General features: G+C 43.9%; 1 protein-coding gene across 1 annotated transcript in view; it reads right to left on the reverse strand.

Annotated features, from left to right (window-relative positions):
* The window catches only part of KCTD19 (potassium channel tetramerization domain containing 19), a gene marked incomplete at its 5' end in the record, with an annotated part of 24,259 nt that continues 6,642 nt past the window's right edge, over positions 1-17,617 (reverse strand). Inside the window, 13 exon segments of the mRNA XM_083754649.1 lie at positions 1-151; positions 1,897-1,998; positions 2,359-2,513; positions 4,107-4,301; positions 7,462-8,062; positions 8,684-8,789; positions 10,026-10,109; positions 10,883-11,025; positions 12,251-12,348; positions 14,223-14,383; positions 14,932-15,154; positions 15,325-15,456; positions 15,912-16,103. Coding sequence (XP_083610775.1) covers positions 38-151; positions 1,897-1,998; positions 2,359-2,513; positions 4,107-4,301; positions 7,462-8,062; positions 8,684-8,789; positions 10,026-10,109; positions 10,883-11,025; positions 12,251-12,348; positions 14,223-14,383; positions 14,932-15,154; positions 15,325-15,456; positions 15,912-16,103 — 2,306 coding nt within the window. The 3' untranslated portion in view covers positions 1-37.

The raw sequence follows: 17,617 nt of genomic DNA on the forward strand, positions 1-17,617 counted from the left end.
TTTATCTGGACGGAGGAAACAAAGGATTTCAGTTTTATTAAGATTTCTGTAAATATTTCCCTATGACAAAATGAGAGAGTGATTGAAAGTAACCTTTTTTTATCAGCAGGTCAATGCAGCAACTGTACTTCCAGGCAAATGGCAGAGTAAACTGAAAGGGAAAAACAAATAGGCTAGCAACAGCTCAAGGAGTGGCAATGACATTCTCCCTTCAGAGTTTTGTTGTTCAACCAGCTGCCAAACACTCAGAGCTGAAGCAGAGGCGCTTTTAGGGTAGCACAACTGATTCAGACATGCTGCAGGGGGCGCCACAACAATGCTGTAGAACAGAGCATGAGAGGTGGGGGGGTCAGCAATTTTTAGTGTCACACAGGGTGCCACTGAAATTTTTTGAGCCCAAAGCATCACTGGCTGAAGCGTGTGTGTCCAGATAGAAGGCCACCCAAACTCCTCAGGAAACACATGCTTAAAATTTAGAAGTTACTCCCTCCACTGCAGGTCAGGATTAAATATGGTAAGGTAAAGGTAAAGGTACCCCTGCCCGTACGGGCCAGTCTTGACAGACTCTGGGGTTGTGCGCCCATCTCACTCAAGAGGCCAGGGGCCAGCGCTGTCCGGAGACACTTCTGGGTCACGTAGCCAGCGTGACAAAGCTGCATCTGGCGAGCCAGAGCCGCACACGGAAACGCCATTTACCTTCCCGCTGGTAAGCGGTCCCTATTTATCTACTTGCACCCAGAGGTGCTTTCGAACTGCTAGGTTGGCAGGCGCTGGGACCGAGCAGCGGGAGCGCACCCCGCCGCAGGGATTCGAACCGCCGACCTTTCGATCGGCAAGTCCTAGGCGCTGAGGCTTTAACCCACAGCGCCACCTGCGTCCCGCATTAAATATGGACTCGGGCATGAAAAGGTTGAATGCAATTTAGTGCTCAAACATCTTCAATGAGGCACAAATCCAAAGTGGTTCCCTTTGCTTCAGAGGTATTCAGACTCCCTGAGAATCAAAAGTTACTCCAAAATGGTCTGTGGCAAAGCAAACCGGTCCCCCAAGCATCAGCATCAAGGGCCCTGTGGCTCCAAGAACAGCTTGAGGATCACAACTAACAGGGAGATGGTGTCTGTCCCCAATTCCTGAACCAATGTCTGCCCTCCACACCATCTCCCCAGGAATACTGGTTAGTGGACAAGAGAGGTGTACCTAGGATAGCTTGGGCCAGGTCCTCCTGACACCCCTGGATTTGGATGGTCCAGCAGAACAACAGGTTTACTGGCCACCTTCTTCACCTGTTCCACTAGCTAGTGCACAGTGGTCCAACACGCAGCCCTTGAGGCTTTTTTTGGTGGCCCTCAGCAACATTTGACACACACCCCAGCCCTCATGCCACCTTCCCAAAACCAGGTAAGCAAGGTACTGGGCTTTGAGAAGGAGGCGTGAGGGCCCCATAGGCTAAAGGGGTCATTAAAAAAAGAAACTTTACAGGTTTTCCTTGTAAAAAAAAAAATACCCTGCACCCATTTACCTGACATTTAGACTTTCAAATTTCATCCAATTCTTCTAAGAAATAAAAGTGACATACATTTGTTGATGCTGTCTTTTAAAGAACACTCCCAGTAGAAAGTAAGCACTCAGTAAAAGTGAAATCCTGAACCAATTTGGCAGAGTTCATATCCTCAGAATGAGCTCCTGTGCCTGCAAATTTCACTCAGCTCTGCTCAAACATTAACCTGTTATCCAAGCTGACACTGTGGGTTCTGAGGCTCTCCCCCCCCCCCCAGCCCTTCCGTTCAATCAAATGGAGGAAGTCACAAAGCAAGCAGTGAGAGCCTGGTCTTTCTGGGTCAGCAGCAGTCCCTGTCCTCCACTACAAAAGGAAGCAAATCAATAGTTTGCACTTACTTCAATCCATTTCAGTAACTTCTCACAAGCATGACTATCTGCTTTAAAGGGCGCCACATTCAGCAAGTCAGCCACAAACTCCTTAGCTGTGATCTCTAGGCTCTGCAAGAAATGAGGGCACACAACAACCATTTTCCAGAGCCAACTGCGTAGAAGAGCAGTTAGCAGGATTGTGAGGAGGGGGGGAGGTGAAGGACCAGGACCAGGCAGGCAGGAATGGCTGCAGGATTCTCTTCCGCAGAAGCCTTAGAAGAAGGGAGACATGAGGGCAGGGCAAAGCTTATTGCCTTTTGGTGGTCTCCAAATATTCCCAGAGCTCACAGGCAAGCTGTTAGACTAGGAAGGAGGTCTCAGCAGGTGACATGCCCTAGGCGAGCAGAGCTTGTGCCAATAGGCCACATGGTTTCGGGATTGGCACCCAAGACCTCTATAAGCCCAAGAGCAGCCATGTTGTATTCTTACCCACAGCCTCTGCACAAGCAGCTCGACTTTGGCAGTCATTTTCTTGGGGTCCTTCTGCCTTATGGAATCCAAGATGACATCGGTGAGGAAGCAGTGGCACTTTCGGGCATAAAAAATCTCCTCTTGTGACAATGGAAAGCTCAGAAAGACAATATCTATAAGTGGAAAGAATTAGGGAGTGCCATCAACACCCATTTCTTTGCCAGACCTTCAGTGTCTCCCTCATCACCCTCTCTTGAGTACAAAAACAGCACCGCCTACACTGATCTTGGTTTGGCTTTGGGCCATGGTTCCTGCCTGGCCCTGTAACTCAGTGTGGCCAAGGAGTCACATCCTTGGTTCACCACAGGTCCAGCTAGTCACAGCACAATCCACAAGTATTCTAGTGCCACTGCAAAACTACCCAAGGCAAGTTGGAAACGTGAGAAGGAGGGGATCCTGTCAATTTTTATTTCTCTCAGTTTCTCAGTTTTAAATTTGGTTCTCTATATTTCCTTATCTGTTTGAAAAAAATATTTTTAAAAAATCAACAGTAAAAATTACTCCCAATGTATACATTTCCCCCTAATACTTTTGCAAAGCAATTTCCCCTACTATAAAGCTAGTTTCTATGTTACTTTCATTTTTAACAAAAATATGCATTTAGGGAGCCATTTCTCATATTTTAGTCAAATCTTTGCATGGTGCTGCTGCTGTTGTGTCCTTCCTTAAATCAAACTGCAGCCCAGTCGTGTCTCCTGACCCACTGGTTGAAGACCATTAATCTAGCATAATCTGCCTGAAGACAAAGCTGTTTTACTCAGCAACCCACACTGCTGACTGATGCCAACAATCCAACCACGTGGGCCTCTAGAAGTGAGCAACTGCAGCAGCATATGGAGCCTAGCAGAGCAGGTCACTCTCAAGGACTTAAGCAAGATGCAAGTCCCATGACATTCACTAACCAAACTGCCCAAGAAGAAAATCCCAGATACACTGAATAGTCTTACCAAATTGTATAATTGGACACTATACAGCTCAGAGCTACTTGTGGCATTATTTGATGTTCAAGAAGCACCATTACCCCACTGAAATACAATAGAAAAGGCCTTCACAATATAACCATTTTTTTTTTCTTGAACTCAACAGGGCAAGATCTTTGTTACCGGAATGGTTCCAAGAGTGAGGGCTTCTTGTCAAAATATACAGTAATTTCTCATTTTGCATGGAGAAATAGTGAAGACTCTGGGTACAGAATTGGGGGGTGTTCTATTTTTATGAGGAACGGCTAAGGGGAGCTGGGCATGTTTAGCCTGGAGAAGAGGCGGTTAAGGGGTGATATGATAGCCATGTTCAAATATATAAAAGGATGTCACATAGAGGAGGGAGAAAGGTTGTTTTCTGCTGCTCCAGAGAAGCGGACACGGAGCAATGGATCCAAACTACAAGAAAGAAGATTCCACCTAAACATTAGGAAGAACTTCCTGACAGTAAGAGCTGTTTGACAGTGGAATTTTCTGCCAAGGAGTGTGGTGGAGTCTCCTTCTTTGGAGGTCTTTAAGCAGAGGCTTCACAACCATATGTCAGGAGTGCTCTGATGGTGTTTCCTGCTTGGCAGGGGGTTGGACTCGATGGTCCTTTTGGTCTCTTCCAACTCTATGATTCTATGATTCTAAGTCCCCCCCCCCCGCCCCCGCCCTTCAGAGCAAAAGCAGATGAGATATATTCAGCCCTGCCCTTTCCTTATATCTCCTTCCCATCCCCAGTACCTTTGGCCATGGGGTGTGCTAGGCCACTGGCTACTTTCATGTCCTCCAGGTGTGTGCTGTAGAGAATGCTGCTTTCATGAGATGAGCAGGAACCATCACAAGCCACAATCGGAGGATGCTCCACTTTAAGAATCAAGCCAGTGTCCCCATGGGGTTCATCCATGATAGCACTGCTGCTTTGTTCAGGGAATGTCCCTGGGCAGAAATGGGTAAAAATTGTTAACATGACATATGTATTGATTGGCATATATAAAAAGTTATCAGATGTTTCACCCTGACTTGCATCTACCAATGGAATTTAGGAAGTCGTATTAGACATGGAATGCAATGAGGCACCATTCTGTGGCCAGTTCTACACCCCATGTATTCCACAGCATGTGCACACCTCTTTCACATTCTCTCTTATTCACTTTTTCCCAAATTAAAAAGTGCCAGGTGTTGTAACCCTTCTCATAGGACAGTTGCTCCATCCCTTTTATCTTTTTGGTACCTTTCCCAGTGCTTCAATGTACTTTTTGAGGTGTGACCAGAACTATACACACTAAACCCATGGTGGTTTCACCATGAAATTGTACAATGGCATTATGATATTTGGTAGTTTTATTCTCAATCCCTTTCCTTGTCATCTCTAATGTGGAATTTGTCTTTTTCCACAGCTGCTATACACTGAATCAACACCTTAATCAAGCTGTCCACTACAACCTCAAGGTCTCATTCTTCATCAGTGACCCCCAGTTTTGGTTCTATTTGAGTATAAGTGAAATTAAGGTGGGGATATTGATCCCACATGCATCCATTTACACTTGTTTTTAATTTCATTTGCCATTTTACTGCCCATTCACTCAGTTTTGGGGTTAGGCTAAGCTTATTTATGAATTGATTTCCTTTTACAGCTCCTCTCAATCCTCTTCTATTCAAACATTTTGAACAATTTGGTATCATCAGCAAACTTGGCAACCTCACTGTTCATCCCTAGAGTGAAGAAAGTAAAACACACAACCCCCAGTCACAATCCTCGGTGAAGCCCACTTTCTACATCACTCCATTGGGAGACCTATCCATTTAGTCCTCCTCTCAGCTTCCTATTTCTTAACCAGTTACTGATCCATAAGAGGACCTCTCTTTGGGAACAGCTGACTTGAGAGACCATCTTGCCCCTCATAGCGGCCCAACATAGAGGCACTATGAAGGGTACCACATGATGTTTTCACAGGGAACTCAGTGTGTCTGCACCTTGGCCTGGAGCTACTTGCCTGTTCATATTAAGCAGGCATCATCAGTAGTTTCTTTCAGTTGCCTACTTAAGGCACACCTGTTCACACAGGCCTTTATTTATGCTTCACCATCCAACTCTTGACTCTTTTTATGCTATTTGATGGGTGTGTTACATTTTTCATTGTGTGAGATATAAGGCCCTAAAATAAATAACTATGAAGCTATTCAGATATGAATAGCCCAGTCCTGAACAATTCAAGCAACTTTTCACGGCAAAGTATCAGCTAAATAAGCCCTCTATGGCAACCGTGGAGCTTGCATGAACTTGCAGAAGCCTGGGAACAAGCAGAAGAACAACTGCCGAAATAGCTAACCTTCCTCTTTCTGCATACAAACGCTAGAGACTTAATCCCTTAAAGATCCCTGCAACCAGTTCATGGATCTCCATAAGCAATTAAAGAACAGGCCCTGCCCAAGTGGGCTTTCGAAACAGCAACTTCACAGAGGCAGCTGACTTGCAGCTTCTACCTCTAATTGTTTAAACACAGAGCAACAATCATGAAGATTTTCCCCTTAGATGCTCCTTGCAGGTGGAGAAGTTAATCACTGTTTTCCTCTTTCATTTTTTCTTTTTATAGCACTGATTTCTGTCACTTGTATTCCAGTCTTCATCCAGCCTACTTCATCAACCACAGCTCTTCAGTACCAGGGAGTGGTCTCCACAGTGCCAAAGAGGACCTTTTGGAACAATTGTGTCAAAGGTCCCAGTCATCTCACTGTTCCACAATGAAACAAGAGCCTCAATAGGATCACTTGCTCTACCCAATGAAAAATCCCCTAAAGCCATCAACCTCCAAGGCTGGACAAGCAGAGGTCCCCACCACTGAAGACAGGAGTAATCATTGCAAGACCAAACTTCACCAGGAAGTGGCCTGATCATGACAATGAGATAATATCCACCCCACCTGCTTCTACACCAACCCCTCTCTATCATGAATAAAGAGAAAAAACAAAAAAAATCCTTCCAGTAGCACCTTAAAGACCAACTAAGTCAGTTCTTGGTATGAGCTTTCGTATGCATGCACACTTCTTCAGATACACTGAAGCAGAAGTTTCCAGACCCTTCTATATAGTGAGAAGGTGGGGAGGGGTATTACTCAGAAGGGTGGTGGGAATGGGTGGTTGGCAGATAGCTGTGATGAGCCTGTTGACGACTCTTAACGACTGCAATAGGTCTTACAGGGAGAAGCAAGGGGTGAAAAGGTGAAAAATGGCTTTGTCATGTATAATGAGATAAGAATCCAAGGTCTTTGTTCAGGCCAGGTTTCTCCATGGTTTTAAGTTTGGTGATAAGTTGTAATTCAGCAGCTTCTCTTTCCAGTCTATTTCTGAAATTCCTTTGTAGTAAAACAGCTACTTTGAGATCTTGTATAGAATGTCCTGGGAGATTGAAGTGTTCTCCTACTGGTTTCTCTGTCTTGTGATTCCTGATGTCTCAAAGTAGCTGTTTTACTACAAAGGAATTTCAGAAATAGACTGGAAAGAGAAGCTGCTGAATTACAACTTATCACCAAACTTAAAACCATGGAGAAACCTGGCCTGAACAAAGACCTTGGATTCTTATCTCATTATACATGACAAAGCCATTTTTCACCTTCTCACCCCTTGCTTTTTCCTGTAAGACCTATTGCAGTCGTTAAGAGTCGTTAACAGGCTCATCACAGCTATCTGCCAACCACCCATTCCCACCACCCTTCTGAGTAATACCCCTCCCCACCTTCTCACTATATAGAAGGGTCTGGAAACTTCTGTTTCAGTGTATCTGAAGAAGTGTGCATGCACACGAAAGCTCATACCAAGAACTGACTTAGTTGGTCTTTAAGGTGCTACTGGAAGGAATTTTTGTTTTGTTTTGACTATGGCAGACCAACACGGCTACCTATCTGTAACATGAATAAAGAGGTGATTGATCACTAATCCCATATCTCTGTGAACAAGAAGCCATTATGTATAGGCAGAAGAGGCAAGGAGAAAGGAAAGGTCCCAGCAACCCCTGCTTTGGGGGGGGAGAGAAAAAGAGGAGGGCACTCCTTGTTCCTGACATCCTCAGAGAGCGCTAATTTACAAGCAGCAAATTCACCTTTCTCTCTCTCTTTCTGGCCACTCAGTTCCTTGGCTGCAATATTTTCAGCCACTGAAGAAACCTCCTCAGAAATGCTTTGTCTTCCAATCTTGACAAGCCACGCCTCAGAAGCCGGGATGCCCAGCAGGCACTGCCCAGCTTTTGGCAGCTGCCCATTACTTGTGAGCTCAGGACTGGTGACCCCAAAGCAAGTGGCTGGTGGGAAATTGCAAGGCACTCTCCTTTCGGGCTCTTCAGCCACTTTGACACCATTGGATGTTGCCACCTGCTGGGCTTCACTGCACCGATAGTTCGCCATATCCCATCCCTGCACTAGGGAAATGAGCTTCTGGATGGGAGTGTCTCTGTTTTCAGGTTTTTTGCTTAAATTGCCTTTTGCTCCTCTTTTCCTTTCAGGCTGTCTGAAACAGCAGGAACTGTCCCACCCATCTGTGGACTGGCTATATCCTTCCCAGTTATTTCTTCGCTTTGATCCCTTAGTTGGGGAAATGTGGGGGGACTTTTCATTCACTTTGTCTCTTTCTTCCAGGTCTTGTGTATTTCTAGATATATTCCAGCTATTGGCACATTGATCTAAATCCACAGCAATATAGGAGTGCTAAAAAAGAAAAGAAAGGAAAAGGGAAAATTTTCATTAAAATTCTAAGATAGAGTGTAATTTGGCAGCGTCATTGTATCCTGTTTTCCAACTGCTTTAAGTTCCCTGCTTTTGAGTTCCCTTAGAAGCAATATAACAGGATTCTGTTATAATTTTATGAGGTGTGGCAGCTGCTTTTGTATCTTTGGAGGGTGAATAATAAATTGGGCTCTTTGAGAAATGCTGAAGATTATAGAACCTTCCAGAAATGATTGGGAGAAAGTTAAGACAGTTAAACATTAGAGGTTTGTAAGGGAGACTCATTCTAAACCACAGGGATGACTGCCAACTTGGACGGCCTTAAAAGAGGGTTAGACAAAGAGGGTAAGGCTATCAATGGCTACTAGCTACAATGGTCATGCTCTGCCTCCATGGGTGGAGATAGGTTTGTTTCTGAATGCCAGTTACTAGAAACCATTGGAGGGGCGAGTGCTCTTGTACTTGGGTCCCGCTTGTGGGTTTCTTACAGGCATCTGGTTGGCCACTGTGGGAGCAGGAAGCCAGACTAGATGGGTCAGTGGCCAGATCCAGCAGGCTCTTCTTATGTTCTTAATGATAACATTGAGTGAAGAATAACCTTACATTTTGAGGCTCTTCACCAGACTCTTGCTCTTTCTCTGGCACTGCAATCTCAAGACTTCTAAATGGAAAAGCTGCTCTTTGAGCTTCCTGTTGTTGCACCCATAACCTGTAAATAAAACATTTCACATTACAGGAATCATCTGTGAAGTCAGCCATGGCTCTGGAGGTAGTGTGCCTGCCTCCGTATTTAAGAATACTGTCTGCATCTTCAAAATGTATTAAGATGTAGACACTGAAAAAATGGAGGGGGGAAGTAGAAATTTCAAGCAGTTTGTGAGCAAAAGCTAGAGGAAGAGGAGGAAGAGTTGGCTGTATCAATTCATGGAAAAATGAGACCTTGAGAACTTAGTGGATAGTTTGATGAAGATGTTGACCTAGTGTGCTTCAGCTGTGAAAAGAATGTATTCCATGCTAGGAATAATCAGGAAGGATTTGGAAATAAAAGTGCTGATATTTTAATGCCATTATGTAAATCTCAAAATAACCTCAAAGTTATTGCGAAGTTGAGAAAGGGGTGCAGCATTACTCTCCTTTGAGGCAAGGTTGTCATGTTTAGGACTTTTTAGTTTAGAGAAAAGGTGAATAAGAGGCAACATAATAGAAGTTTATAAAATTAGGCATGTCATGAAAGTCCAGTGGTACCTTGGGTTAAGTACTTAATTCGTTCCGGAGGTCCGTTCTTAACCTGAAACTGTTCTTAACCTAAAGCACCACTTTAGCTAATGGGGCCTCCTGCTGCCGCCGCGTCGTCAGAGCACGATTTCTGTTCTCATCCTGAAGCAAAGTTCTTAACCTGAAGCACTATTTCTGGGTTAGCGGAGTCTGTAACCTGAAGCGTGTGTAACCTGAAGTACCACTGTATTGTGTCAATGCTGTGTATTTTTAGCAGTATTTGTTTTAATTTGTACTGTGAGCTGCCTTGGGTCCTATACTGCAAAAAAGGTAGAATATGAGTTACATAGATAAAGAAATCTCTCCTCCGAAACCTCCTCATTGTACTGATGCCTTCTCATTCTTAAAAGCAGGGTTTTTTGCGCCTGTGGCTGATGCCACAAACATCCCATTCAGGAACAAAGGGCAACGAGGTTGGCCAGGGGTGTTGGATAAAAGACTGTTTCCTACCAAACTCCCCACCCCAGCCCTGCTTAAAACTGCCTCCCAGCTGTTTACCACGAAGAGGGCATTCAGGGACAAACAACTACAGGGGAGGGGCTTGTAGATGTCCTTTGGATTTCTGTAATTCTGGCCTATTGTCCACCCAGAGGTAGTTCTCATGCCCCCTGAACATCACTGGTTGATACGTGATTTTTTAAAAGATAAAGGAGAAAGAAACTGAGGATACCTGTATGTGTCATATTGATGAAGAGCCTCGACAAGAGAAGGGATCTGATACGCGGCCACTTCCTGGCACAGCAGAGACCATTCTCTGACAATTAGAAACAAAACTCAAGGCTTGTTTATGCAAATCAAGTGCGCAGAGAGCCCTGTCAAACTTTGTAAAAACATTATTGGCAATAAACAAGACTGTGCAACTCAAATACAGGTGCTCTAAAAAGCGTGTTGAAGCTCATGTCTCATCTTAAAATATCAGGGTGGCACATGTTCCCTCAAGAGCTAACAGGTTTCTCCTCCTTACACTCTGCTGCAAACTCACACCAAATCTTGGGTGTGAGTCAAAATGGAACATTGGCCATTTACTGTGAAAGTCCTCACTGGCCCAGTGTGTTGTTATATCTTCTACCCACTATCCAGATCAGGCGGGATCACATGATACAGCTGAAGAGACTTGAGCAAACAGAGGAGGCTCCACCTCAGTTCCTTTGTAGTGCCAAGCTGGAAGCAGAGTAGATGGAAACTGGCACCTCCACAGGACAGCACTACATGTATCCCTCACACAGCACCAGAATATGGACTTTTATGAGAAGTAGCCAGCATTCCACTCTCTGTCTAATAGGAAGGAGGCATCCAGATGGGACATGCCTAGGCCAATTTCCCTTGATGGGTGGCACTGAATAGTGGATGTGAGTTTAAGATTGCCGGAGGACTTGCTGCAGCCCCTCCACCCAAAGACCACTTCTGCCAAAGCATAAACTTCCAATTGACAAAGCCCATGTGGCTGTCCTGCATTGGTTGAGAAGGCTGCATTAATCATGAGCTGACCATGTTAGGAACACAGGAAATGGCAACCATTTCACTTACTTAAATTCAGAAGGCAAGAAGAGTTTACCAAATCTAAGGAAGTTAAGGATGTGTCGAAAAATTTGTCCATCTCCATGGATGAGGAGAGCCTGACCATAAGTAATCCAATACACCTTTTTGCTATTTGACAGCAGCTCTGGAAACTGGCAAAAAAACAAACAAACCAATGCCATAAAGAAGAACAGAAGCACAACTTGTTTAAAAGAGAAAGCAGCCCTATTTTGCCCACACTCACCCACAATAAAAACAACCCTTACAACTTTTCTACTCCACAAGGAAAATGTATTATTATAGGTTCTGGGTGCCAGAGTTTGTGAGCGGAAACCACTCATAACTCTTGGATTTAGTAAAAGTTATAATTAATCAAAGTTTGATTAAACTGGGCCAAACACAGGAAACCCTGGATTTAGTTAGGCTAATGAGCCAGGCTGAACCATTAATCCATTAAGAAGGCCAATAACACACACACTTGGGCCAGACAGAAAATGGTGAAAGCCTCTCCTTGAGATGAGATATAGTAGAGACTAAAGTCCAGTGTTTCAGGAGGGAGGGACAGAAATGCTGTGAGCAATGAGGTAAGTGAACAGGGAAAGTGTCCCTTTTGCAAGCTGAGGCAGCAGGGGTAGGTAGGCTAGAGCATGAGGCAAGCAGTCCATTTTATGCTGCAGAGAAGGTCAGACAGGATGCAGCAATGGGAAGAACAGGAACCTCTTGGGATATGAATGTTCTGTGCTCTCTCGGTCTAGACACAGGTTGTATATATGTGTAAATAAAGCATGTACTGTAGAGGTGTGAATTACCTTCAGTTTGTGTGCTAGTCTGTAACACTGTTATCAAGTATGTCTGCAAAGTCCCAGGTTCAATCTCCAGCATATCCAGTTAAGGAGTATTTGTATGCCATGAAGCTTTCTTCCTTGTGGCCTTCTCTGGCTGTCTCTCCAGAACTATCTCAGGCAGAGAAGATTCTTCTTTCATCACCAGTTAATTAACCCTTTAAACTGAAGATGGTAGAGACTAAACCTGAAGCACTAGAAAGCTGTTGGGAAAGTAAAGAGCACCAAGCCAAGCGGGCCAATGATCTGACTTGGGATAAGGCAGCTTCAGGTGTTCATATGAACTATTCCACTGGGATGTTTGTGGGGGGGGGGCATGTTAAAATATTCCTGCCCATAGAAAGCAAGCGTGTGACAAGGTGAGCTCAGAACCTTTCATGCCAAAATGCGAGCAGAAATGAAGTTTAGTGCCACCTCCCACAAGTATGCTGATACAGTTCAGTGCAAGCACCTCAATGCTTTTAGGAAATTGGCCTGAAGGTTCAGACTATCAAAAAGCAAGAAAGGCAATGTAACACGTTCTTAAGAACTGTACCTTCAGTAATGTTTGCAAGTAAGTTGCATACCAGTGACTTCCCACATACACTTTGACAATATGATGGAGTGAAAAGACTGTTAGTCCTGCTGCCCAGCCTGCATGTGAAAGAGAAACAGAATGCAATTTTAAAGGCATTGCTGCTTTTGTCAATGTGGTGAACACCCTTGATCCACAAAATCCCTCCCTATTGCAAGCTCATATACAAATGTTTTGCCCATGCAAGGAGCAGCAGATAATCTACTGAACTTGAAAAGCAAGTTTTCAAGCAAGTTTCCCCTCCATTTGCCCTTAGAGCAGGGCAGTTTTCAGCTGGCCCATGGGGAATGACAGCAATACCAGCCTACAGCTCAGCATTCATGCATATATTGCCAATTACTCAACATAATGTCATTTTTTGCTCACTTCTATTAATGCTTACAAAGACTCCTTTGCAGTCGCAGGTCAAAATTTGCTCTAGTCTTACTTTAGTACACTGTGGCAGAAAGTTTATAACTATAGTGGGGAATTAGATCTAGCCAGTGGGCCTTATTCCCAATTCTACCACTGTGGACCAATTTTGACAGCAGTAAATCACCTGACATTAGGTGTCTGCCACCTGCCAAAGTTCAAAGAAGGTCACTGTAACCACCAATCAACTGTGAGAATGCATTCAGAGGGGCTCACTGTAACCACTGATCAGTAGTTACAGGGAGCCTCTTTGAACAAAATCCAAATGAAACATTTTTTCCTCAGTTTGTGGGCTTCGTAGAAGCATCCACTTGCCCATTACGAGAAAAAGATGTGAGATTAGATGAATCTTTGGTCTGATCCAGCAGGGTTCTTATGTGTAGAAAGTTGCTGCATATATATGCACAATACAGTGGTACCTTGGGTTAAGTACTTAATTCGTTCCAGAGGTCCGTTCTTAACCTGAAGCACCACTTTAGTTAATGGGGCCTCCTGCTGCTACCACGCTGCCGGAGCCCGATTTCTGTTCTTATCCTGAAGCAAAGTTATTAACCTGAAGCACTATTTCTGGGTTAGCGGAGTGTGTAACCTGAAGCGTATGTAATCCGAGGTACCACTGTAACTTCAGTTTAATCATCACAGTTGCCAGCTATCACTTACATCACTTGCAGACAGTGGTGGAGCTTCAAGCTCCGGCGGGGCGGGTGGTAGAGAGCAGGTAGGGGTATGGCTGGCGCACGTCCTGGAGGCGTGGTGCGCCGCCAGCGGGGGTGTGGCGCCCAGCACAGGGAGGGGGCAGCCACAATGGCACCCCACCGGGATCGTGCTGCCAGGGATGGTGCACTCCCCTCACACCCCTGTTCCTCCGCCAGTGCTTACAGACAGTCCACTAAAGTCCCTACTTATGTTACTGTTTTTTGCAGATTATCTGAGGTTACTTGTACACTGCAATAATCAGATTATGCTGAAGTGTGCATGTTCTTGGATATAATGCATATTGCTCAGAGAATGTATAATAGCTCTCAGGATATGCACAAAGCATGCAGTGTACACAATTCTGCTAAAATATGCACTTTCTTTGATGTGTCTTGGAGGTTATGCATGTCACCTGGAGAATGTGCCAAATGCTGACAAGATACACATATTCCCCGAGGCCTGCAGTGGTTTATTTTTAAGCATTGGGGTGTGCCTGAGCACACCTGGCAGACTCCCTTCACATCCCTACAGTTACATGCAGTTTTATACTTTTGTCTGGAATTCTGATTGTGCTGCTATAATTGTAAATCAGAGTATTATGGACATAAAATGCAATGATATTCCTTATAAAGTCGTTTGCAATGTTAGTGACAATAAACACATTGTGGGGAATGACTACTTATTTTGTAACAACCATTGGTTCAAACTTAACGTTTCATATTCTGCTCTTTATAGCTTCAATATTCCATGTTGTTCATTACTAAAAAGACATTGTTCCACCCATAAAACTCAATAAGAAGGGTCAAACTAGTAACAGCTGACGTACCTTTTCCCACGGTTTCTAAAGGTGCCTTTTGTTTTAGAAAAGTTTTCAAGGCATCCTTCATTGGCTCATATATGATATCCATTTGATCCAAATAGGCACAGAGTTCAGGAAGCTCAGACATCTTCCGTATAAGTGGGAGTCTGCAAGTGCCTAACCAATTCCTTTGGATAAAAAGGGGAATAGACTTAGAAGAAATTAATTTATCTATTTTTGCATTTTTTATTTAAAAAACCAATCCATGTGATTTCTTTCCTACTATTTTGGCTACACATGGATTCTCTCCACCACCACCCCAACTCCCAATTTTATTTAAATCAGATTCATTAGACAACTAAGAGAAACTTCAGTGTGCCTAAAACCTTCAATTGCAATTGTGCACCTGAAGAACAGTAATTAAGGCTGGTGGAATGCAAACATGGTCAAGAATCATATAAATTAACCATCAAAGTACACAAAAGTAAAACCAAATAGGTGTATGGTCAAATGTATTAAGATCAAAGCATTTCCCTACATATTTTGAAGCCACCAATGATTCCCCTTTTTTCTAGGGGCACAGCAATTGCTCAAAGACCTAGTCGTGCTCTTTTCAATTGAGAAGCTCCTCTCTTTTGAGTTTGAGCATAGTGCAAGGTCAATTATCCGACCTCACCCCAGCGGTCTTAGGCACACTAACAGCTAATTGGTTCTGCTTTGGTGCAAAAAGACATACATGACATGTTGAAAGAGAACTCCGTTCCCGGATATATAGAGCTTGTTCCCATCCAGAGTAGTCTCCATGTGAAGCTGCCCCAGAGCAGAGTCAGGATATTTGACCAAGAGACCAAGCGCCATTGGGAACAAAGGGAGACTTGCTGCTTCCTGAACAGTTTGCGGCTTCTTCATGGTGCTTTTCACAACGCCTTGAAGGTCAGCTGTTCCCTCTGAGTAGATTCCTAAAAGGGAAATGTACAAATGAGAAATGAACAATTAAGAATCCTGATTATATTTTATACCTCTCTTGACTTTCTAATCCAGTGAAAGTCCCATCGCCCAATCCCATTTTATTTTGAAATCTATTAATACAGAGATGAGTTACACTGAAAGATGCAATTAAGAACCACACCAGGGTTCCTCCTGTAGGTCTTCACTGCTTCTGTGACTTCGGGGATCCCCAGTGCCTCAGCCTCAGCCTCCAGAGCATCCATGTTGGAGAAGTTGTCAGGCAAAAGCATCTTCTCTGAGCGAAGAAAATTAGCTAGAAATTATAAAATGAAAAACACAAAGATAAGCCCAGAGTGTAGCAAGACCTCAACCCTATTCTCTGAACCTGCTCCCATAGGTACTAGCAGAACACAGTGCTGCCACACACACACACCCCAGTTCATAGAGTTGTCCAGGAGGATTCTGTGGTCAACGATAATTGAAAGCCGCTGAAAGTTCTAGCAAAAGCAACAGGGTTGCACTCCCATTAACCACTCTCTTGAAGGTTTCCCATCAGGGCACCAAGACCAAAACCAGACCTGAACCCACATCCTACTCCCACATATTCCACTAGCCCCAACCCTTCAAACATGACCTGTGGTTCTGAGACTGCCTCTGGTAGCATATTAGTAGTAGAAAGGGTGTTATAATCAATTTAAAAATGAAATAGAAGGAAACATTTATTTGTTGCCTCCTGCTGCTGCTGTCTTCCTCAAGGGAAAGGCTTACCTATGAAGCGAAATTCGCTGCTTTCACATTCTATCAGCACAGCATTGTCAGACAGCCACAGCAAGTTGTCATCATTGACCAAGGAAGGATATTTTTCAACCATGTCTAGTGGCACAAAGCAGTAATGCACTTCTTCTTCAGTATCTAGCAACGGAGTGTCCATTAGTCCTAGGGGGACTTTCTCATGTAATCCTAATAGGGAGAAAAAGTGAATGTCAGCATGGAGCTAGGAAGACCAGAGACAACCGATAAAGGACTAGAAATCTGAATCCAGAGCCTGGAATCACACACACCATACACTGAAAGCACATGGCTTCCCCCCAAAAATCCTAGAAATTGTAAGTTACCCTTCATGGAGCTAAAATTCCCAGCACCCTTTAACAAACTAGTTTCCAGGATTCATTGGGGGAAGCAATGTGCTTTCAGTGTTTGATGTGTGACCCCAGTCTACACACGACATCCCATGCAAATAGCACCAGCTGTTGCAGCTGATAATCACTAGGAATCCCAGCAGGCTAGGAAGCAAGCTTAACCTTTTTTCCTTGCTGTAGTCCTGTGGAAAAATCCTCATCTGAAGCTGGTATTTGTAACTGAGAAGAAATTCTCCACTGGTGCAAGCAGGGGAGCAAAAATTCCAACTGCTAAAATCAAGCTCATGATAATCTGTGCTGGCTAATACTATTTGCATTTTTTTTAGACCCGGCAAATTAAATACAAAGAAATAGTTGACCTCACATAGTTGTTGATCTTCAGCAAGCTTTGGGATTATCTATGCCAAAAGATTAGCCTGGGTCATTATTAATTAATTAAATAAATAAATAAAATTTATACACCATTTGATTTAAACAAAACTCATAATACAGTTTACAAATCTGAAGTATATTTAATGTATAAATTCAATAAAGGAATAGTGAAATCTTAGTAAATGTGACAAAGGAATTAAAAATGAAGGGAAATAAAGCTCTGGCACCACTGCCATTCTAAGAGAACAAGGCAGAAGTTCATTGTGAGCTCTGGCACCTCTTTTTCTAGAAAAGTAGCACCGGTTATTATAATCTCATTCATATATATATATATATATATATATATGCAGGTTTTGGTGTCCTCGGGTGTCTTCCCGTGTAAAAGTTGGGGTGTCTAGGCGACGTTTCGACGAGGTCTCACTCGTCATCTTCAGGCTGGTGCTTTCGGCTTCTTGTTACTGGAACAGAGCGGGATCTCAATGTTTGAGTTCCTATAAATACTGTAGAGGGGGTGTGGTGTCTAGCCTCCAATGTTCTGGGCAGAGAGGAAGTTCCCAGGCTAGTGTGCCTTTTCTTCTTTTGTTCCTTAATTACTTGAGAGATACCTTGAGTGATTTCTTGAGTGATATCCTGAGTACCACTTAGGTGGGTCATTAGGTGTGGATTAGTTGCTAAAGTCTTTGTGTCTTGACCTCTTGAACTTTGTGAAGAGTTTTCCTGAGAAGATGGCTGTATTGCACTTAGTTGTGCTTTGGCTTGGCTTCGTGTATAGGGGCGAGCTGTGGTTTTGTGGCTTGTGTCAGCCAGATCTGTGTAGGGATTGCAGGGGGGTGCAGCATCCGGAGGTGCCACCATGGATTGGCTACTGGATGGTGTCAGTAATTCATCTGTGGAGAGGGTCTGGGTTTGGGTCTGGTGTGGTTGATTGGTGTTGGCGTTCTGTGTGCCTCTGGATCTGGTGTC

This window comes from Podarcis gaigeae (assembly GCF_964106915.1).
Source record: "Podarcis gaigeae genome assembly, chromosome: 8".
NCBI classification, from domain to species: Eukaryota; Metazoa; Chordata; class Lepidosauria; order Squamata; family Lacertidae; genus Podarcis; species Podarcis gaigeae.